Here is a 22,079-nt window from a genome sequence, read left to right as displayed (position 1 = left end):
TCCGTAGAACATAAGAAAATTACTTACATCGTCCTAAATTTTTTTTTTTTTTGGTAAAAACGTCCTTAAAATTTTAATATTTATGAATCACCCAAATTTAGAGTTTTGTTTAATCCGATTTCGATAAATATGAAAGGTATCACGAATTCGATGGTAAATTATTTGAAAGATATTTTATTAAAAATTAAAAAGACGATTACATGAGAGATGATTGAACTTTACGAGTTTTAAGTTAAATCGACAAGAACACATGTAAAAATGTAAATCCTAGTTTTTGTACTTAACTATATTTTTTTGATCCCTTTCTAGATCTTAGGTGTTCTCTTTTTATGTCTTCTTCCTTCTTCTTTTTTTATAGTCGGCCTATATGTTAAACGACTTTGGCCAATATGTGGTGTTGTTGGACCGAGTTCAGTTTATTGAGTAAGCTTTGTCCGAGAAATATAATCCATTTTCAACAAGTTAACTCGAGCATGTTTTCGGCAATGGATAACTTTGTAGCTAGAAGTTATCGATTAACTTTTTTTTATACAAAAAGTTTAGTTTAAGCTTTTGGTTATGCTCAACAAAATATACAAGTACTTTAAATTTACAGCAGTAAGATAACGAGAGAAAAGAGGCAACTTAACGAAGTAAACTAGAGAGAATGTACAGAGGTTGAAACCATGGAAAGTTGGAAACGACCAGGGGTACTGGGTAGACATAACTTAGAGCATTTCCAATGTACACCTCTATAATTTCCTCTAATATTTGTTCCAAGTAATTCAAACTCTATGATAATGTTCCTCTTATGATAACTATCGGGTAAAGTTTTTGCTGGATTCGCCCCTAGAAACAACTGATCCATATATTTGTTAATATTAGTACCTATCTATAAGCTTGCCTATGGTTAGAATTTTCAACCAAATGTCGCTTTCTTCGAACCAAAAATAGGTGTTCAGAAGTTGTTTCTTTTCTATTTGACAACTAGGCTGTGATTATCATATGATTCATGACTCGGGATGAGTTTTATTGCTTTAATCGTCTTTCGTGTTGTATCTGCTATCTTATTCCTATTTTCCTGCAACGTATTTACTAGCTTTTAATCAATGTTTCTAATTGGTGATTTCAAAAATAAAGATGATGTTTTCAACTTTAGGCAAGAGTAATTCCACTTGCCCATTCAATACATGAGTTTTCCGGGTCATGTATGTATTGCTATCCTGCAAAAGATGTTGAAGGTTAAAGATATATTCTAACATATGTTTTCTTGTTTGTAAGAACTTCTCTGGACAACCAAATTGTAATGACCCTAAATGTAATGACCCCAAAAATTAGACCCAAACTATCCCCAAAGGCCATTTTGCCTTTCTTTAAAAGAGAGAGAGAGAGAGAGAGAGAGAGAGAGAGAGAGAGAGAGAGAGAGAGAGAGAGAGAGAGAGAGAGAGAGAGAGAGAGAGAGAGAGAGAGAGAGAGAGAGAAGAGGAAGGGAGAAAGCTCACCTGAGCTCGTCGCCGGAGCAACCGTGTGCCGTGTGAGCTCGTCACCACCGTTCGCTGCAGCTTAGAATCGCCGGAAACCGCCATGGCAGTTAAGCTTAGTTTCGTCCGTTTAGTAATTCGCCGATAACTCTCTAACCGTTGCGAATCTCGTGCATCCAAGACCATCATCGTGTTCCTCTCGTCAAGACGAAGCCGTAGACACCAACCACGCCTCAATCGGAGCCCGGAAGAAGCCGCACGCGCCTCCCGAATATTCGCCCAGAGCGCGTGAAACACACGCGCCGCCGCCGTCCGCCGCAACTCCGCCGCCGGACCACCATCCTCCGCCGCAACTCCGCCGCCGGACCACCGTCCTCCGCCGCAGCTCCGCCGTCGCCGCCGGCCAACCTTCCGGTAACCACCGCCGGATCTCCGCCGTTGCCGCCGGTGACCGCCACCGGTGACTCGCCGGAGACTCGCCAACTCGGCCGAGTCGACCCGGTGAGTCAACTCGGTTGACTCGGTTAACCGGTTGGTTAGCCGGTTTAAATTGATTTCAATTCGGTTAGGTTAAACCGGTCGGTTAAAATCAATTGGAAATCGGTTAGGATAAACCGGATTAATTAATTAATTAATAAATTAAATAATTAATTAAATAATTAATTAAATAATTGATCTTTGACCAGCGGGTTGACTTTTCCGTAAATACCCGTTTTAAACCGTTCGAAAGGCGTTCTGACTCGAAATTTCGATCTGATTTCAGATTTGGAGTCCATTTGAGCAGCTGGAGTTCATATATACCACTTCTCTTCATTGCTAAGGTGATGGCTACTCCGTTAAATCCCGAGCTAGTTTAGTACTACCATTATGGAAAGTTTAGTTTCGAAACATGGATCCGTCTCTTTGAATCGAGTCTGTTTGAGAGTCTTGGTTGTTCGTTATTGATATTGATTGTTAAACCGGAAATAGAATAATAGAGGATTCAACGGTTGATTGAAATGATTGCTGCTAAAAACTGTTAATTATATATATGTATATATGTTAGTCCATGTGTTGAGATTGCGGGGTGCATAGGTATCTGCACTAGGCCGCGGAATTTGCGGGGTACAGAGACGTTTGTACTAGGCCGTGTGATTGCGGGGGCACATGACGTATGTGCTAGCTACGCCTTGTTTGAGAGATCGCGGGGTACGGAGATATCTGTACTAGGCCGTGTGTTTAGCGGGGTACATAGACGTATGTACTAGGCCGCTTGTTTGTGGAGATTGCGGGGGTACATAGTGGACTACTGTACTTACGACGCTGTAGAGTTATATATATATATTTATATCCTTATGAGGAAATTCGGTATGTTATTATCGCATTGGTTGTAGCGTGTCTAGTCCACTAGACATATGTGATTGTTCTGTGTGGTGTAATAGAAACCGTGTTTGCTTCATGCTAGAGCTAGGCCTACATAGTTGTAGTGCTATGAACTGAGTCAGTGGTTTGCGGTTTAGCATCCCATACCTTACTGGGTGATTCCCCTGTCGCTCACCCCTCCTTCTTTCCCCCTTTCAGGTGAGACCGACGAGCAGGAGTGATTATACCGAACCGGTGCTTTTGGGCTTTTACTACTATTGGGCTTTTGGGCTTCTATCGTTTTATCGCTTTTATCGTTATCGGGCCTCTAGGCCTTTGGGCTTTTATCGTTTATGTTATTTCGTATTTCGGACTCTCGGTTTATGTCGTACTTTATGTTTCAGATTTTATTTTATATTATGGAATTCAAGCGTGGATGTTGACTTTCAAATATTTATATATGGATATTTCAGATATTTGTACTTATTGAATTATTTTTACTATTTCGAAAGTGACGGGTGTCACACAAATGTTATGATCCAAAATATCAGAATTATTGTTATACCTAAAGTTAACCAAATAACTTAAACGAGGATGAAGACAGTTTACAGTTAGTTGGCCATTTTATTACTGAAACATCAGCCCATATTCTCGCTTGAACATAATTATTTATAAATACAATAATTTAAAGGCAAATCTCCAAAATAGCACATTTCTAAGTTTATGTCACAAAAATAGCCTTCAAAAACTAAAATGACCAAAATAGCATTTTATCTTTTGAATAATTTAATTTTTATTTATTTTCCAAAATTTGAAATCTTATCCCAAAACTTCACTCCCCAACTCTAAACCCTAAACCTTAAACCCTAAACCCTAAATCCTAAACCCTAAATCCTAAACCCTAAACCCTAAATCATAAACCCCACCCCTTAACTCTAAACCCTAAACCCTAAACCCCACCCCTAAACTCTAAACTATAAACCCTAAACTCTAAACCCTAAACCCCACCCCTCAACTATAAACCTTAATGTCTAAATTAATTTACCATTGGGGTATAAGTGTATATATTTATCTCTTTTGATAAAATATTAAATGTTATTTTGGACACTTTTATTCTTATAGGCTATATTTATTACAAACTTTTTTAGTGCTATTCTAGTTATTTTCTCATAATTTAATCCAAAAACAAATGAATCCAATAGAAACAAGAAGAGAAAGAAATCTCATAACACAAGATGCAAAAGATTGAATTTCAATAAAACAATGGCAGTATCTCTTTCTCACATTACGACGTATCACTCAAAAATAATAATAACAACACAAACTTTTAACTGTAGCAAAAGAATATTTTATATCCAGAGACTCGCTTTAGATGATTTGCTGAAAAAGCCTCTATTTCAGCAAGAGGATTTCAATAAATCTCATAACACAAGATGCAAAAGATTGAACTTCAATAAAACAATGGCGGTATCTCTTTCTCACATTACGACGTATCACTCGAAAATAATAATAACAACACAAACTTTTAACTGTAGCAAAAGAATATTTTATATCCAGAGACTCGCTTTAGATGATTTGCTGAAAAAGCCTCTATTTCAGCAAGAGGATTTCAATAAATCTCATAACACAAGATGCAAAAGATTGAACTTCAATAAAACAATGGCGGTATCTCTTTCTCACATTACGACGTATCACTCGAAAATAATAATAACAACACAAATTTTTAACTGTAGCAAAAAAATATTTTATATCCAGAGACTCGCTTTAGATGATTTGCTGAAAAAGCCTCTATTTCAGCAAGAGGATTTCAATAAATCTCATAACACAAGATGCAAAAGATTGAACTTCAATAAAACAATGGCAGTATCTCTTTCTCACATTACGACGTATCACTCGAAAATAATAATAACAACACAAACTTTTAACTGTAGCAAAAGAATATTTTATATCCGGAGACTCGCTTTTTGCTGAAAAAGCCTCTATTTCAGCAAGAGGATTCCGTCTTGGTCTTGTACCTGTACAGAACTCTCTTCTTCTTCTTGCTCGAGACATTGTCAACGGTCAGAACAATCTTACCAGACTCACTGTTCTTGAAACTGTTCCTCAACGGTCCTTCGTTTGATCCAATCTTCTTCCCCTTTTGCACAATAATGGTGTAAGCTCCTTCATTTGTTGGCACAAACTCTTCCTTGTAACTCACTTCCCACCCCAAAACCACAATGTCCCAAACCAATGTACCTTCAGACTATCAAACAAACAAAGACACCATTATTAGATCGATCTTTTACAACTCCTGAAACACGAAAGAAGTTTGGTTTTTAGATTCTTACCTCAGGAGCTGGGATCTCTATGGTTTCAGATGATCCAGGCTTAACAACAACTTCAGATACAGCTTCGTTGGAGAATAATTCGGTATCATCATCTCCTTTGAAACCACCGTACTGAACCGGGATCTCATCTGCTGAAATGTACCTTCATCAAGCCACAATGCATAAATGTTATGATAAAGATTAGTAACATCCATATCATATTGGGGGGCTTAAGTATTAGTTGCTTACTTGAGAAGAGTCTCTGTGACATAAGCGGGACGAGTCACAACAAACTTGCTCTTTGTTCGTTGTGTTAAGAATGGAGACAGGAGAGTGCTACCAGCGTAGAACCAGAAGGGAACATTTATGAACACCTGCAGAACAATAAAAACAATTACACAAGTCAGGAGATTTGGTAACAGAGAGACAGTGAGTGATGATTGATGAGCTCACGTTTCTGGAGACGAGTTCCGGGTAATTGTCCTGCAAAGCTACTATTGCGTTCTTGATTGCGACCCAGAGCTCTTTTTTAAACAATCCAGGACAGTTTTTGAGATCATGGATCTGGAGAAGAGAAGTAACACCTCCTGGTTTCAGAACAAGCTTCTGGATTCCCTTCTCCATCAGCTGAAACCTCCATCTCAATAGATTCTCTCTGCTCTGCTCTGACCCAAATATCCTCTGGTAAAGCTCCTCGTTATCGAAAACGCTGTAGATGTTGTAACAGACAGGGCGTGATTCGAGGTCAAGACCGTTCATGTAAGCTGCAGAGGCGAGATCCTCCCAAAAGTCTTCTCCAAGGATTGAATCAATCTTGTGTTCCTTTCTCCACTTGAGGGTTTTCTTGAGCATCTCAAAGGCTTCGTTGACTTTGAAGTCTCTTGCTCTCAAGAACTTCAAGAGGATTACATCGGTGGCTTCAGCACCTTTGCTTGGAAGCAGTGGCACTCCCCATAGCTCGATATCGTTATCCACACTCTCATCTTCTTCCTCCTGCTCCACACTCTCAGCTTTGGCTTCTTCTGTAACAACAGCCTCGGTTTTCTTCTCTTCTTCTTCTACATTCTCAGCTTTCACTTCCTCCTCAACAACAGCCTCAGCCTTTACTTCTTCTTCAGGGCTTTCCTTCTCAATGGTCTCAGCTTTGGCCACTTGGGTCACATCAGCATCAGTCTTGGCTTCTTCCTTGGGGCTGTCCTCAGCAACAACCGCTGGTTCACTAGTCTCAGCTTTGGCTTCTTCTTCGGTAGCAGCAGCCTCTGGTTCCTTCTTCTTCTTCTCCACCTTGACAGGACTTTCTTTCTTCTTCTTGAAGAGAGTGTTTTCAATAATAACTTCCTCAAGCTTTGTCTTGAGATCGCTCAGAGCCTTTTTCTCAGACTCTTTCAAATCAGAGAAGAAATCGCTCTCTTCCTTGAAAGAGGAGATCTTCTCCACACCCTTAGGCTTGGCCTCATCTTTCTCTTCCTCCACTGAGGCAATAACAACCTCAGACTCTACTTGTTTCTCCTCTTTTTTAACTTCAGCAGTCATATTTAATCTTTTGCCTACAATCAGATATAAACAATCTTTAATAATAATAAACATAACAAAATCAATTCTCCTTCTTGATTTGTTGAGATCTGAAAATCAACACAGGATTCTTACTAAACCCCTAAAAACACCAGACTCAAAACCCTAGCTCAGCCGAATCAAAGCTCGAAAAGGAATCGACTTTAACCTTAATAAGATGATTCGAGTTCTTCAGAATCTCTCAGCTTCGTCCTCTTTCTATTGTTTTAACTTTCAGGGTTTCCATCAAAGAGAGGAGAAAGGATTGAGCTTTATGGAGAGAGAAGAAGCCCTAGCTTTGAGGGATGGACCCCACCCACTCTAAGCAACGGTCAAATATTAGGGTCCACCACTAAATTATACTACTACTAACAAAAAGAAACCGTAGCCGTTGGATTAAAAACTTTTAATATCTCTCCTTCCATCCAATGTTTTACACAAAAGATATCCGCTGGGTCCCCCACGTCCGTCTTCGCACGTTGCAACAGTCGTCTCTGCTGATCTGCTCACCCACCCAGAGAACGACACGTGGACTATTCGACAGAGTATATTCGGCGCGACGGACGGATTTATTCAACCAAAGTCCCTACTTCTTTTGTGTGTTGTTTGCTGCTGTAAAACCAAGATTCAATGTGTTCTTGTGTTTGTTTGATGCTGCTGCTTTTACAATTTTGGAGTTACACTAACTATAATTTACACTTATATAATTAGATTGTACTATCAGTATCTGAGTATCTTTTCCTTGTAACGGTTATATGCTTTCCTCGTCAAATATTTTTCTCAATAATGATTCATCATTACAAATATAATTAAACTAATCAGTCTCTCATAGATGCTCTCTTTAAGCTGTTGAAGCCAAATACCAACATATCTATTCAAATGTGTGGAGGGTTAAATCAACTTATTTTTTTAGTTACTAATTGTTTGATTGGATTCCATTCATACAACATTTATTAAAAAAAATATAAATATTCAGTAAACACTTATCAAGATGGTGGTGTTTACGATATTTAACTAAATCAAACTAAGGATTATTAACACCAATAATTTTAGTTAATAAAAAATTGAAAGTGAACACTTATTAAATATAGTAAACGATATATTCAAGACATGCCTATCTTACACCAAAACAGAAAGACATGCATTTCGATAGGTATCAATAAACGTTGGTCTTTTGGTCATATCTTTGACGCGAGAAATGTATTTCCAATATTATTGACCTCCCAATTATTATTATTATCTTTTCGTAACACCGACCTCCCAATTAAAGCGCACTGCCGCAGTAAATTTGCTTTTAAACTATTAGTATTAGTGCGTACCAATAAGCAAAATACAGAGAAGTAAGCCAAAAGCAGTGGAAATGATTGAAGCAGTTGGCAAAGAGTTGCAATAATTATAACAGAGAAGTTGTTGAAGTCAACAGTTCCAGCTAACTCACCCCGCCAAATCTGGCGGTAGAAAAGGATGATGAAACAGAGACAAACAGCACAAAAGATCATCAAGCTGTACACAAATCAAATCTAAATTCACGTTTTTGAGTCAGACCCACCAGACAGAAGAAGAGAGAACACGTAAACCATCCACATTAAATTTAATTCTTACAAAAGGTAAAGCATCTCACAAAAAAAGGGATAAAATTTAGCAGACAAATGTTATCGACTATGTCCCAAATCCCAATGTGTGTTGGACGGTCTTTCAACTCAACAAACCGCGGATCATGGCCGTCGGCTTGATCTCCTCTCAGGCTTCTCAGGTGTTATAGGAGAATCTGAGAATAAACCAGTTGCCCTGTCCAACAAAAAAAAAAAGATTTCATTACTGAACCAAGATCCTCTGAATCAATCTATGACTCTTGAGTGCTTGGGATCAACTTCAACTAGTTTCTAGTGCCAAAGCAGACCATTAAGTTCTTATGAGCTAATATTTGCAAAAAGAGAGAAGTTAATGTACCTGTCGTAACACAAGTATGCATCACCAATTTGTCCTGCAACCTTGTTTCGCACTTTCCTCACACAAATCTGAAACACACAGAAGTTAAATTACCTTTGTTAAGGACAAGTAGGCACCTTTTTAAAAGTAAATTACCGATTAAGAAGAACAGAATGGTACTTACCTGCACTAGATCAAGAGGTCCAGCTTTTTCATCACGGTTTCTGTGAATAACAATCCCATTGTCACATTTGTTAATGAAATGTGCACTCCCGCTAATATCATAAAGGTTTGGTGGACCTCCGTCCCACTGTTGCAACTGTTTTGGATGTGCAACAAACCAGACATGACAGGAGTGATGTTGCGCAAATCGTTTTATCTTCGTTAGCATCTGGCTGACATATTCTGTCTCCGTCCTATCCAAAAACGAGTAGAAATACCTCATGTTTCAGAAAGGAAATAAGGTAAAAGACTGATTGAAGCGAAAACATTTTTTTCCATCACTCACTGTCTTTGAGTACGTTGATGATCAAGCTCATTGTAAGGGTCTATGACAAGTCCTCGTATCCCATGCCGAAGAACAGCAGCTTTCGCACGTTCCAAAACCCATCCGATACTTGGAAGTGAATCCAATTCACATCTGATTTAGTCATGAGAACACAAAAACACCAAAAATATTATTTAACACAACATGTCAAAAGCTGCATAAGCTCTACAAAGGCGGAAGGTTTTACCTTATGAGTGTGAAGGTGTCATCTAACCACAGTTTCCCTTCATCCAACTCCTCAACGCTCATCCGTGGGACACTTCTCCCATAACTGTTGAGCAAATAAGGAGAAACATAAGCATACACACCACTTCAAAGAAAGAACAAAGTTAAATACAAGGCGCAAGTTTTTGTGCTTGAATCAGATAAGTTTGGATATTTTCAAAGGAGAGAAGCTTACTCTGCATCAAAGAAGGGTTTCTTTACATGTTTCTCCAAAAGTTTCCTGCCGTGATCTCGTACCTGCAAGCAGCAAGAACAAGAGCCAATCAGGGAAAACTAGTATAAAGCAGTTTATTTCCATTAATGGACTAAATCAAGAAACGCACTTTATTTTCCATTGAGCAGAGAGCAAACTTCCAGCCAACACTATGGTTGAGATTACATAAGAGAGCATCAATCCATTCACTCTTTCCGGAATTAGGAACCCCTGTCACAACCGTCAACTCCCCTGGCACAACCTGATCAGCAGAAAATTGAGCATATGATATCAGATGATGATCATCATACATGAGTGTTAATTCAAACATGACTTACAACGCTTACACTATAGAAGTTGTCCAAAGTTTTCCACCCGGTTGAAACACCATACTCATGTCCATGAGTCCGATGATAATAGGCATCAATTTCGTCAAAGAAATCTTTGAAGGAGAACAATCCTTGTATAGGGTATGGCTCCGCACTTCGAACAGCTTCACTGAGTGAATGAGGTCCCATTGACATAAGCACCTAAGAAGAGAATCATCCAAGTAAGGAATCATTGGCGGTCATCTATAGTACTATACCAATGAGGCAATTGCATAATGTTTACATATCATCTGATCTGACCTCATTTGCATCTTTGTAATGCTCATCTTCACTTTTCTTCGGCCATTTGACACGCCAACATCTTTCTTTCCCCAGACGCCGTGCAACTTCTTCAGCCAGAGCTTGACCAGCTCCATCTCCATCAGTAGCAATAACAATCCGAGATGCCTATAGATTAATAAAAAAAACTTTTATATCCAGATTATTGGAACCAAACAAAATAATAATTTGCCACACATACCTTCTTTAAGTAGTCATTGCAATTCCATAGGAACTTATACTTGGTGTCCTAGCTTCACAGAAGAGTAAAGTTCTTAGGGAATCAAATAAGAAAACTTGGATAAAAAAGGGTATGAAACCTAGAGAGCAGACAAACCTTCTCTTCAGATGGAGTTTCCTTTGAAGAAACAGACGCTGGAGCTCCATCAGGAACGGACACACAATTTCGGAAACCTGCCTCTTCCATCGCAAGTTTGTCTATTTCCCCTTCAACCTAAAGTTATTGACAGTTTAGCCATCATCAATACCATGTGATCATTCAATAGGAGGGTAAAGGCAGACGTACTATAATGATTTCAGATGATTTCTCAATGTCGTCAAGACCATAAAAGATCCTCCGTGTATTCTTTTCCTGAAGGAAACACAAACATAAAAAGCATGTAAGATATAGAAACCTCGAGAGAGAGAGAGAGTTGTTCATGTCTGATCTTAGAAAGGGAATTTGAATGACATGGACCTGAAAGAACTTCTTAGTTAGATAACGGTACTTGCAACTCACAAGCTCCCCTCTTTGCCAATAAGTAAAAGCAATTACAATCTGCCGCACAAAATGAAACAATTGCAATCAAGATGGAGCAGTGAGAGCCAAGTAACATCTCCTTAAGACTCTGACAAGAGAAAATCTTGAAAAGTAACAGATTCAGAAGACTATTCGTAAGTACCTCATCACCTATTCTTTTCTGCATAACCCGATTTCTCTTGAGTGTTTCTGCCGAAATCATTCTTGCAGCGAAATAATCCTCAATCTGAAGCATAACCAAGAACACAATACGGTATTATCAAACTCATATAACTACAGAGAGATGAAGTATCAAATTCAGATGTTTTTTTTCTAACGAAAGCAGTAAACAGAGAAGAAAGAAAGAAAGAACAATAAGAGTATGTAGAAGACAACAACCTCATCGCAGAGAGGTTCTAGCTCTAAACTCTCCACCGTAACTTTTCTTTCAGCCTTCTCCATTGGAACTACAGATGTTGCAAACCTACCATCCACCTGCAGAAAGGAATGAGGATAATCAATTTGTATTTCAAGAAACGAGTGTCATGCTTGTGTTGCAACTCACCCGTACTCCACCTTTCAACCCACACTTCCCTCGAAAGCAGTTCCATGTAGCCGAAGAACTGTGAATTAAAAGGCAGCATTAACTACAGTCTCATAAACCAAAAAGGAAAATTCAAAACCAAAGCTTATTTTGGTGAGAAAAAGAAGATTTGCATACCAATCAGCAGCAATGAAAAGAGACAAGCTCTTTTCTCCAGAGTCACCACCTTCACACTGATGTGCACATAAAGAACAGTGTTAAGTATATAAACTTAGCCTTTCAAAGTTACTCAAATGCCAAAAGAAAAGGACAACATTATAGTACTCTCAAGTCTCAAGTCTTGGTATATACAACATAAAGATAAATTTTTATACCTCGGGACATATCAAACCACTGTATTGTCCGGAGGGACAGTTCTGAGCATCAATTCCATTATCAGCCAATTTAAGCCTCAAGTTGGCTAATCTAGACTGCACAGCACCATCTTCAGGATCAACTACAAGTCACAAAACGTTGAGAATTTATCAAACAGCACCACTAATAGAGGAGCAATTAACTCAATTGCATACACATGGAAACAGAGAACTCAATTGCATTCAGGACGTTACCAGGATTTGGGGCTCTGGAGATTGAAGTGTAGGGGGATACACCATTGGGCCTTTGGTGATAAGGGCTGCTTTTGGACACGGGTCTCGAGGCTAGAACCGGACGAAATCTTCTAGAAACGGAAGAGAGTTGCCTCTGAGCACCACGGGTGCAAGAAGGAGAAGAAGCTGCAAAAGAAGGAAGAAGACAAAACTCGAGGAACTGCTTCGAACCCATGAGTACTGACATCGAACTAGACAGTTTCCGCAGGTGGGTCTGAGGAAGACGAAGCAAGAAACGCATCTCGAAAAAAGTCTTCAGCTACTACACTTCTTCATAGCGCTTCTTAATTCCGACAAGGGTTTTAGACTTTTTAGGGGTTCTTTCTTTTCCCTCCTCCTCCGTCTGCGTCTTACGGAAGAAGAATGAGAAGAAGAGAAGAGATTTTGATTTTGTTCTCTTTTGCCGTAACTTGGGTTTCTGAGCAAAAAGGCCCATTCTTTATTTGTTCAGGCACGTTGCATTTATTTGGGCCCATTGTTAAGTTTCCGCATTCTTTTTAGTAAGTTATGCAAAAAAAAAAAAAAAATCTCACAAATACTTATGTTCATATCACCGCATTTTACACTGACCACTTTTACCATTACTTTTACCATTGCTTTTAATGAAAGGTAAAAGACATTTATACCCATAGGATTAACTAATCTAGACTTAAGTTTTATAATAAAGGAGTGAGATAAGGTTTTTGGAAAGTGAAATTTAGGTTTCTAATAAATATATAAATAAATACTTAAATTTTTTTTAAAAAATAGTTGGGAATTTGTCAAAAATACCACTTTTCTTGTACCACATTTCATTTATATCTTAACCAATTTTACCATTAAAATTTTAATAGGCAAAATACTATTGTACCCCTGACTAATTAAACCTAAAACATCTTTCTCTTTCCTACGATTTTTTCAAAGCTCAAATTCCTCAAATTTCAGATTCTTCACGTTGACCAATTCCGGCGAGACTTGACGACCCTGACGAATTTTCCGGCGAGATCTGACGACGCTGACTAATTCTCCGGCGAAGCTGACATACTCTACAAGCTCAGACAAACGAGACGATCTCTCTCCCGACGCTAACAAAGGTAAAAGGAGAATATATTGTGATTTTCATCTCTTTCTGTAATTGTAGCTTGGTTTATCAAAATCGATCTATTTATGGGAAGGAAGATGAAGTTTTTCTCATGAAGTTTTCAAATTTCAAATTTATAAGACCTTATAAATTGGGTCCTTTCGAATCTTACTGTTGATCTGTTAGCAATCAAAAGACATAGAGCTTAACATATGTTTAATTCATGAGAAAGTACTAACCTAAGAGTAAGATTATTCCATGATTACTTCTTCTCTTGGTTGATCAGGTAATGTTGCAGGGAATTACAAAGGTGTGCTGTGAGCTTTTGGATTTAAAAGATGATGTGGAGAATATATGTGGTGATATGCATATCAAGTACCTCACTTTCTTGATGTAATACAATGCTACTATTTGTAGTTTGACTAGCAAGGTTTAGTATGTGCAGTATATAAGGTGGAAGGTTAGTGTTTTGGTAGTGTAACGTTCTGTTTGGTACTTTATGTGATTCATTTTTTCTATGTCTTGTTTTGTGTATAATATCTAAAGAAGCAGTGGAGATGGAGCATGAGTTTGTTGAGTTAGGAAAGCATATTATTTTTGAATCTTGTTTTTGGAAGTGAGTGCTGATGCGTAGGAATAATATATGGTTGGCTTGCGTTCAGATTTTGAAGATCGACGAGGTTTGTGAGCTGTTTGAAGAAGCAAGAGGGACTCTGAACAAGAACGTGGTTTGTGCCATCAAAGAATTACATATTTATAAGGCTTTATAAAGGTTGCAGAGTTGGCTTCTTAATACATTCTTCTCTTTCATCTTCTTCAAATATCTCTTATACCAAAACAATTGTATATCTCTCTTACGAGTTGCATAGTTGAAGAGATTAGTTGGACCTGTAAGTGAGCTTGGTTCCAATCGTTTCTTTTATAGAAGAGTGAGATATGAAGAAGCCTTGATGTTCTCAGATTATGTTAGTAATAACAACTTTTTGTTGAAAACAAGGAATTATCTCTAATGTTTTGATGAGAGCCGTATATAGTCCTCTTAACTCATAGTCTTGCTCTTTCCATGAAATGTCCTGTTATTTTGCGGCTAAGTAATTAAGACTACTCTTTTTTACCACATTTTGTTTCTTGTTACAAAAATCAAGCTTGGTTAGGTGGACATTGAATGGTCTATATTTTGTGACAATACTCATGTTACCAAATGAATTACATGAAAGGAAACTTATACGAAAGAGAGAACAAGAAGAGGAATAGTACATTGTATCCGGAATTAAATGACTTTTAAACCTTATGAATAATATATAAATACTTATAAATGATTTTATATATACTCTTATAAGAGTTTTTAAATTTATTTCATAAAGTTTGTCAACATTCTATAATATTTTATAAGTTTTTTGGATTTTATAAGGTTTTATAAATTATTTGTAATTCCTTATAAACAAACTAGTACGTATGAAAGCTTTTTTTCTGGGTGGCGATGACGAAGGTGATTTAGATCTAGGGTTCCGATGGTGTTTCGAGAGTGGGATCCGGGAAGAAAGAGGGTCGGAATAGCACATGAGATACCGAATCTTCATCAGGATTACGGTATTAGCAAACAAGGAAAAGTTCACGATGATCTGATCCGAGGGGATCAATCAGGATTGATTGGGTTGCAGGGGAATATGAAAAAGACCGAAATTGATAGGGGCTCGAAGATATTACGATCTACGATTTACACAGATACATGTGATCTCGGGTCTTCAAGTGGCGATGGCTTGGATAATAAAGGTATGATTTTTCTTCTATTCAATAGGAGATTCGTTTGGATTTACTTGGCGTGTCGACAAAGGAATCAACGATTTGCTAGAAGTAGGGCCTGGAAAGTTTGGATTGGGTTATTAATGTGGCTCAGGATCATAGCGATACTCGAAGATAACCAGATTGGAGAGAGAGAGGAGAAGAAACAGGGGCCAGGAAAGGTTCTGTTTAAGAACCAGACTGTTGCAGGTCGATCCATTATGAAGAAACTGGTGCAAGGGTTCGTTTTACCTCACAAACGTACGTCTGCTGAAGATGCTAAAGCAGGCATCAGAGCTCATCCAAACCATGATACTTTTATGGATCAGTCTGATAAGGAAGTCAAGCTACGGTGGCAGGTTGTGGTGTTTGGTTTTTCAAATTTTCAAATTTTAATAAGCTATATGAGTATGTTGTTTGCCTGTGTGTTTGTGGCTCAGTGTATTTGTGGCTCAGTAAGCTCTATGAGCATCTTTTCTCATTTTTTCATTGTGGTTTATTGGTTTTGTGATGGCCATTGGTTTACTGCAAGTCTTGATATCAAGATTATGCATTTGAATAAAACTGCTTTGTTTGGTTTTTACTTCAACGGTGTTATGGATACCTTGTATAGTTACCTTCAGTGGGCTGAGCTTCAGTGGGCTGAGCTTCAGTGGCAGTTTACTCATAACACACTAGTTTTCAGGCTCTTTGGTTATATTATGGTACATTGGAATTTATAGGTTTTATTATTGGTACCACAACAGATTCTGCACTTGGTCTCATTAAACCTACAGTGCAAGATGGAATGGAAGGAAACCACACGGATATGTTGGGTTAAGGATGATCATTGGTGCTTACTAAGGATTTGGAATAAAGACACAATCGTATTGTCGTTATTGTTATTTTTCAAGTATTGGAATAAAAATGGTGATTTATGTTGTTGGTGGTGTGTGCTTACAGAGTCTGGTTTTGTTGCGGTTCTGTCATGTCTCTTGACGAGGAGAATGATGTATGCTACTGGTGGTGGACCTAAGCACATATGGTTTTCTATTTGGTTTGGTCTTGTGGTGTTGGATTATGGACACAGGTGGGACAAGAGTGCATCGCAACAGACGGTGCAAATGGGTAGAGATAATGATAACAAATGTTCTTTATGTTATTTTGATGCAGTTTTTTGTTATCATAGTAGTCTATCGATTACGGTATGTAATGTCGTCTTGTCAATGTTTGGGAATACAATGGATTTTGCTGGTTTTTATTTTGGGTGCAATATGTCTCTTTCAAGAACATACTTCCGGTGGGGCATTTGGTCTTTGTCCAATATTACAAGCTCAGAAACGTCCTTGAATACTGGTAAATATGGGATGTTTTCATTGGTACGGTTGATGCAGTGGATGCATTTGACCCTTATTTTGTGGAGTGGGAGTAAGATTAGATCAAATATTGGTGCTGTGATCGTAGGTTTCGATGTCAGACTTCATACAAAAGTGTAGTATGCATATATGTTGGAATCAAGTGTTTTACTAGGCAATTGGCCACACTTAAAAGAGTCTCTCCTTGGTACTTATATGGAATCTGTGGTTAAGGTATTGGTTTGTGGAAATGAGGAGAAATTATACTCACACTGGCTGGAATGAATTTTTAGTTATAGTTAACTTGAAGCTTATAAGAATTTATTTTTATAAGGTATTATACCATGAGTGGCCTAGTGTAATTCTATTGGCAACACTTTTTTTCGTTGGACACGTTTGGGGGTTTTGGAGCTTACTGATATTAGAATATAATTTAAACTTGGCTTTGGTAAATAAAATGAAGATCATGGTCTCGATTCGAGACTGGCGTTTCTTTGGAAAAAATGGGTACAATGGTTATCACCAGAATGCTGAACGAAGACGGCGTGCGTTTATTTTAAATAGGTTTGGTGAATGCTTGAAAGTGGTTCTAATATGGTGGCTGTGGGCTTTTGTGGTTACGATTATCGGGTATCATTGAACATGTATCTCTTGGCTCGAAGGAGCAATACAAATATTTTTATATATGAAAATATTAAGCTGGAATTGTAGAGGACTTGGGAGTCATTGGACCATAAGTTATCTTCGAGAGACATGGCATAAACATAAACTAGATTTTTTATTCTTATCTGAAACGAAACAGGATTTCGAATTTGTACAAAGGTTTCAATCACACTTTGGATATAATAGTTTGGCTACTGTGGATCCAAACGGGAGGAGCGGTGGTTTAGCTCTTTTTTATAATAATGAGTATCAAGTTAAAAATCTATATTCTAGCAACAGAATGATAGATATTGAGGCGGTGGTCAAAGGAAAACAAGTTTTTCTTACTTTTGTTTATGGGGATCCGGTGCAAAAGCTATGAGAACAGGTATGGGAGAGATTAACTCAATTTGGATTAGCACATTCGGAACCTTGGTTTATTATTGGAGATCTAAACGAGATCACTGAGAATCATGAAAAGGATGGGGGCTCTCTACGTTGTACAACTTCATTTATCCCTTTCAATAATATGATAAGGAATAGTGGCTTATTAGAATTTCCGGCTCGAGGTAATACACTGTCTTGGCAAAGAAGAAGGGGCAAAGGAAAAGTAGCAGTGACGGTCAGATGTTGCTTGGATCGGGCTTTGGCAAATGAGGAATGGCACACGCTTTTTCCATGTTCTTATACAGAGTATCTAAAGATGGTGGGGTCTGACCATCGTCCAATGGTTGCTTTCTTAGGGGATAATTTTTCAAGGAAAAAAAGGGGGCAATTTAGGTTTGACAAAAGATGGATTGGTCAAGAGGGCCTCATGGAGTCGATTGTAGCCGGTTGGACGGAGAGTCAGGAAGGACAATTAGGCGATCTTGTAACAAAAATTAATAATTGTCGTCATGAAATATCTTCATGGCGTAAAGATAATCAACCATATGGAAAGGATAAAATCCAAGAGCTTCAACAAGCACTGGAGGAAGTTCAAATGGATAATAATAGATCACAAGAAGAGATTATTGAGGTTTCTAGGAAATTGCAGGAAGCCTATAAGGATGAGGAGGAATATTGGCATCAGAAAAGCAGGAATATGTGGTACTCATCTGGAGATCTGAATACTAAATTCTACCATGCTTTGACGAAGCAGCGTAGGGTTCGTAACAAAATAGTGGGACTCCATGATGAAACGGGTAATTGGATAACAGATGAGAAAGGAGTTGAGAAGGTGGCAGTTGATTATTTTGAGAGTCTGTTCACGACCACGGATCCAACGGAATTTGATAGTTTTTTGGAAGAGATAATACTATCTATTTCTCCCCAAATGAATCAAATATTACTGAGAATGGCAACGGAGGAAGAGGTCCGACAAGCTTTATTCATGATGCATCTGGAGAAAGCGCCAGGACCGGATAGGATGACAGCTCTTTTTTTCCAGCATTCCTGACATATAATTAAGAGAGATGTGGTTGAGATGGTGAATAATTTCCTTCTTACAGGAAATATGGATCCACGTTTAAACATTACTAATATATGTATGATTCCGAAAGTCAAGAGACCCACAAGGATGACGGAATTACGGCCGATAAGTCTTTGTAATGTTGGTTACAAGATTATCTCGAAGGTTTTGTGTCAAAGATTGAAAATTTGTTTACCAAGGCTAATTTCGGAGACACAATCGGCATTTGTGGCGGGGAGGTTAATATCGGATAATATTCTTATAGCGCAGGAAATGTTTCATGGACTGAGGACTAATAAGTCATGTCAGAATAAATTTATGGCAATCAAAACGGATATGAGTAAGGCATATGATAGGATCGAGTGGAACTTTATTGTGGCTCTCCTTCACAAAATGGGATTTGATCCTCGCTGGATTAACTTGATGCTGGAATGTATCTCTTCGGTTCAATATAGGGTACTTATCAATGGTCAGCCACAAGGTCATATTATCCCTCAACGGGGCTTACGACAAGGGGATCCTCTGTTTCCGTATTTATTTATTATGTGCACTGAGACATTAATCGCGAATATTAAGAAGGCGGAGAGAGTGAAACAACTTACTGGTTTAAAGGTGGCAAGAGCGTGTCCAGCAATCTCTCATTTGCTATTTGCAGATGATAGTCTTTTCTTTTGTAAGGCAAATAAGGAGGAGTGTCAAACCATTCTCAGGATTTTAAAGGAATATGAGGCTGTCTCAGGGCAACAAATTAATTTCTAGAAATCTTCAATTCAATTTGGGCATAAGATTGAAGAAGCTAGTCGTCAAGAATTAAGGGATGTTCTGGGAATTCAAAATATAGGAGGCATGAGATCCTACTTAGGTTTACCAGAAAGCCTTGGAGGATCTAAGGTACAAGTATTTGGCTTTGTATAGGAACACTTGAATAATAGGGTTAATGGATGGACCTTTCGATTTTTTACTAAAGGAGGAAAAGAGGTAATTATTAAATCGGTGGTTACGGCCCTGCCAAACCATGTTATGTCTGTTTATCGGTTACCGAAGGCTACCATTAAAAAATTAACAAGTGCAGTAGCTCTGTTTTGGTGGAGCCCATGAGGAAGTTCAAAAGGTATGCATTGTACATCATGGGATAAATTATGCGAAACCAAAGATAATGGTGGTTTAGGCTTCAAGGATCTTATTGATTTTAAAACGGCAATGCTTGGAAAGCAACTATGGAGGCTTATTGAGAAGCCAAATACTCTTTTTTCAAGAGTCTTCAAAGGACGGTATTACAGGAATGCTTCACCCCTGGAACCGATTCGCTCTTATTCCCCGTCATATGGCTGGAGGAGTATTATTTCCGCTAGATCTCTGGTTTGTAAAGGACTAATTAAAAAGGTGGGAACAGGTTCGTCTATCTCTGTATGGAATGATCTTTGGATCCCAGCCACTCGCCCGAGACCAGCAAACAAAAATTTTCACAACATTTATCCGGACCTCACAGTGGATTCCCTCATTAATTCGGAATCTCGCTCGTGGAATTTACAGGCAATCAAGGCTCTAGTGGATCCTAAGGATGCAAAAATTATTGAAAGTATTCCATTAAGTAGGAATCAGATTGAGGATAGGAATGGATAGCATTTTACTAACAATGGGAAATATTCGGTCCAATCAGGTTATCAAATGGAACGAGTCTATCCTAATAGGGGAAAACCACCAGATTTTTATGGCCCCACGGTGGATATACTTAAAGCTTTCTGTTGGAAAGTGCGGTGCCCCCCGAAAATAAAGCATTTCTTTTGGCAACTTCTCTCAGGATGTATATCGGTAATGAAAAATCTAAAGACAAGAGGGATACACGGAGATATATGTTGTGCTCGATGCGGAGATCCGGAAGAATCAATAAACCATGTATTTTTTGAATGTCCCCCAGCACGTCAAGTGTGGGCATTATCCAAGATTCCATCACCTCCTAATATCTTTCCTAACATTTCATAAACCATTATAAGATCTTATAACTGAGTTTATAAGGGGTTATAAGTTGTTCTCATAAATATTGATAATGTTTTTATAAACCCTTTTACATTATTATATGAACTTTTATAACATTTTATAAATTCTTATAAAATTGATAATAATGCCATATAAGAAATATATTACAAATGTGTAATTACTTATTATGATACTTTATAAGCCCTTATACTTTCTGTATAATACATAACACATTCTAGAAGCAGTGTCAAATCTAGACATTAAAATTGACGGGTGCACTACGTCTATATTATGAATCAATGGGTGCAAAAATATAGTTTTATGCTTTATCTAATAATTTTACCTTACAAGATAAAAATTGTAAAAAGAAATTTTGGGTGTACATGCACCCATTTTATGTTGGCTGTGCGTTTGCCCCTGTTTTATGCATTTGTTTAGATACTTATAATTTCTTAAAAAACCTTTACAATCCTTTAAAAAATTTTATGAATCTTTATGTATTATTATTCTTTATTTCACAAACTCTTATTAATGATTTTGTAAGAGTTATAAACCATTTTTATAAGGTATTATGAAGTTAGTGAAATACAAATTTACCTATTAACTTCATAAACTAAGGAAGAGTCATAAACTCCTAAACCTAAATCACAAACTCATACAGTATTCAGAGTTCTATAAACAAAGTTCACCAAATACACGATAATCCTTCTCATTGTCTACTTGTCCCCCTTTGCTTAGCATCCAAAGATAAGGTTTCTTCAAATTTTTGAACAACGCCTCTTTTTTTGTTTGATTTTCCTCACAAGCTAAGCATGTTGTCAAAAAAAATCTCCACATTAAAAACCTCATAGGTTGATCAGAGAATGTAAACCAGAGATCTTCCTCCTTCGTCAGTATTCTTTGTTGCATGAGACAATGGAACAAACCCCCTGAAAGTTGAACACTTGTCCTTCTAGCCAGTTTCACAACATTTATAATGTGTAGGTTCTCTATCTGAACAAACTCTTTCTTTCCTAATATATAAGCAATCTTATAGACATATCCATATTTGAATGGTGGATAATCACTTTTGGATTGTCTGGTGGTTCTATTCTAGCATAATAAATCCTCACATGCAATCTCAAAGTTGTGCAAAATTCATTGCTATCTAACTGCAAAACAAATAAAACAAAACTTATCAAGTATATTACTTTATAAAACGATGATGAGAACTTTTAATCATGGTTTAAAGAAAAATCAGGGCAAGGATGGCATAGTACCTTGGAATGTTTTGATGGATTAATGGGAGCAAGGAATACAAGAGCGAGTCAGTCGCCACTACATTTGGAGATAGAGGCTCTCATATGGGGAATGGAATGCATGAGGAATCTTAAACAGTTCTCGGTTACATTTGCAACGGATTATTCTCAGTTGGTAAAGATGGTTTCGGAACCAGAGGAGTGGCCAGCTTTTGCAAGTTATTTGAAAGACATAACATTTTTGAAGAGAAGTTTCAACAGTTCAGAGATTATTCATATACCACGGACGCATAACTCAAGGGCGGACAGTCTCGCACGCAGTGCAAGGAAACAACTGTCGAGATGGATGGCATTTTACAAACAATGGGAGATACACGGTTAAATCTGGATATCAAGTGGATCGAGTGTATCCGGATAGAGAAATAATATCACCAGTGTATGGTCCTTCGGTCACCCCGCTGAAG

The 22,079-nt window shown here is 37.9% G+C and overlaps 2 protein-coding genes and 1 long non-coding RNA gene across 4 annotated transcripts; 1 reads left to right on the top strand and 2 right to left on the bottom strand.

Moving 5' to 3' along the window:
- Nucleotides 1-1,018: 1,018 nt before the first annotated feature.
- On the top strand, nucleotides 1,019-3,277 carry LOC106408969. The gene is made up of 3 exons (XR_007323553.1): nucleotides 1,019-1,874; nucleotides 2,224-2,281; nucleotides 3,021-3,277. It is a non-coding gene; the product is annotated as an uncharacterized LOC106408969 (long non-coding RNA).
- A 1,354-nt stretch (nucleotides 3,278-4,631) lies between these two features.
- LOC106410591 (patellin-4) lies at nucleotides 4,632-7,017 on the bottom strand. Its single transcript, XM_013851129.3, has 5 exons — nucleotides 6,831-7,017; nucleotides 5,564-6,657; nucleotides 5,360-5,484; nucleotides 5,132-5,273; nucleotides 4,632-5,046 (listed from the first exon to the last, which is right to left on the bottom strand). Exons 2-5 carry the CDS (start codon nucleotides 6,641-6,643, stop codon nucleotides 4,786-4,788), a joined length of 1,608 nt encoding a protein of 535 aa, XP_013706583.1. The 5' UTR covers nucleotides 6,644-6,657; nucleotides 6,831-7,017; the 3' UTR covers nucleotides 4,632-4,785.
- Nucleotides 7,018-8,154: 1,137 nt separating this feature from the next.
- On the bottom strand, nucleotides 8,155-12,501 carry LOC106406957 (twinkle homolog protein, chloroplastic/mitochondrial-like). Of its 2 annotated transcripts, none has more exons than XM_048757059.1 (19): nucleotides 12,094-12,501; nucleotides 11,860-11,981; nucleotides 11,663-11,718; nucleotides 11,507-11,564; nucleotides 11,341-11,436; nucleotides 11,105-11,188; nucleotides 10,900-10,980; nucleotides 10,729-10,794; nucleotides 10,540-10,656; nucleotides 10,405-10,452; nucleotides 10,185-10,331; nucleotides 9,894-10,085; nucleotides 9,686-9,817; nucleotides 9,538-9,599; nucleotides 9,325-9,408; nucleotides 9,099-9,230; nucleotides 8,775-9,006; nucleotides 8,612-8,679; nucleotides 8,155-8,449 (listed from the first exon to the last, which is right to left on the bottom strand). In XM_048757059.1, the coding sequence occupies exons 1-19, from the start codon at nucleotides 12,371-12,373 to the stop codon at nucleotides 8,377-8,379; spliced, it is 2,130 nt and encodes a 709-aa protein (XP_048613016.1). In that variant the 5' UTR covers nucleotides 12,374-12,501; the 3' UTR covers nucleotides 8,155-8,376. The 2 variants fall into 2 exon arrangements, with proteins under 2 accessions (XP_048613016.1, XP_013703170.2); XM_013847716.3 differs by having other exon boundaries at nucleotides 9,903-10,085.
- Between the last annotated feature and the right edge of the window lie 9,578 nt (nucleotides 12,502-22,079).

This window comes from Brassica napus, chromosome C5 (assembly GCF_020379485.1).
Source record: "Brassica napus cultivar Da-Ae chromosome C5, Da-Ae, whole genome shotgun sequence".
In the NCBI taxonomy this organism is placed as follows: Eukaryota; Viridiplantae; Streptophyta; class Magnoliopsida; order Brassicales; family Brassicaceae; genus Brassica; species Brassica napus.
The sequence above is the reverse complement of the archived record's forward strand: the minus strand, read 5'-3'. Positions and strand labels throughout refer to the sequence as shown.

Bases quoted from the DNA above. Each gene is read 5' to 3' on its own strand.
- LOC106410591 (XM_013851129.3), bottom strand. From the start codon at position 6,643: ATGACTGCTGAAGTTAAAAAAGAGGAGAAACAAGTAGAGTCTGAGGTT. The intron at 5,485-5,563 runs GTGAGCTCATCA...ATTGTTCTGCAG, and splicing joins CGGAACTCGTCTCCAGAAAC to GTGTTCATAAATGTTCCCTT. The intron at 5,047-5,131 runs GTAAGAATCTAA...TTTGTTTGATAG, and splicing joins TAGAGATCCCAGCTCCTGAG to TCTGAAGGTACATTGGTTTG.
- LOC106406957 (XM_048757059.1), bottom strand. From the start codon at position 12,373: ATGCGTTTCTTGCTTCGTCTTCCTCAGACCCACCTGCGGAAACTGTCT. The intron at 11,719-11,859 runs GTATAAAAATTT...TGTGCACATCAG, and splicing joins GTGGTTTGATATGTCCCGAG to TGTGAAGGTGGTGACTCTGG. The intron at 9,600-9,685 runs GTGCGTTTCTTG...TGCTGCTTGCAG, and splicing joins TCTGCTCAATGGAAAATAAA to GTACGAGATCACGGCAGGAA.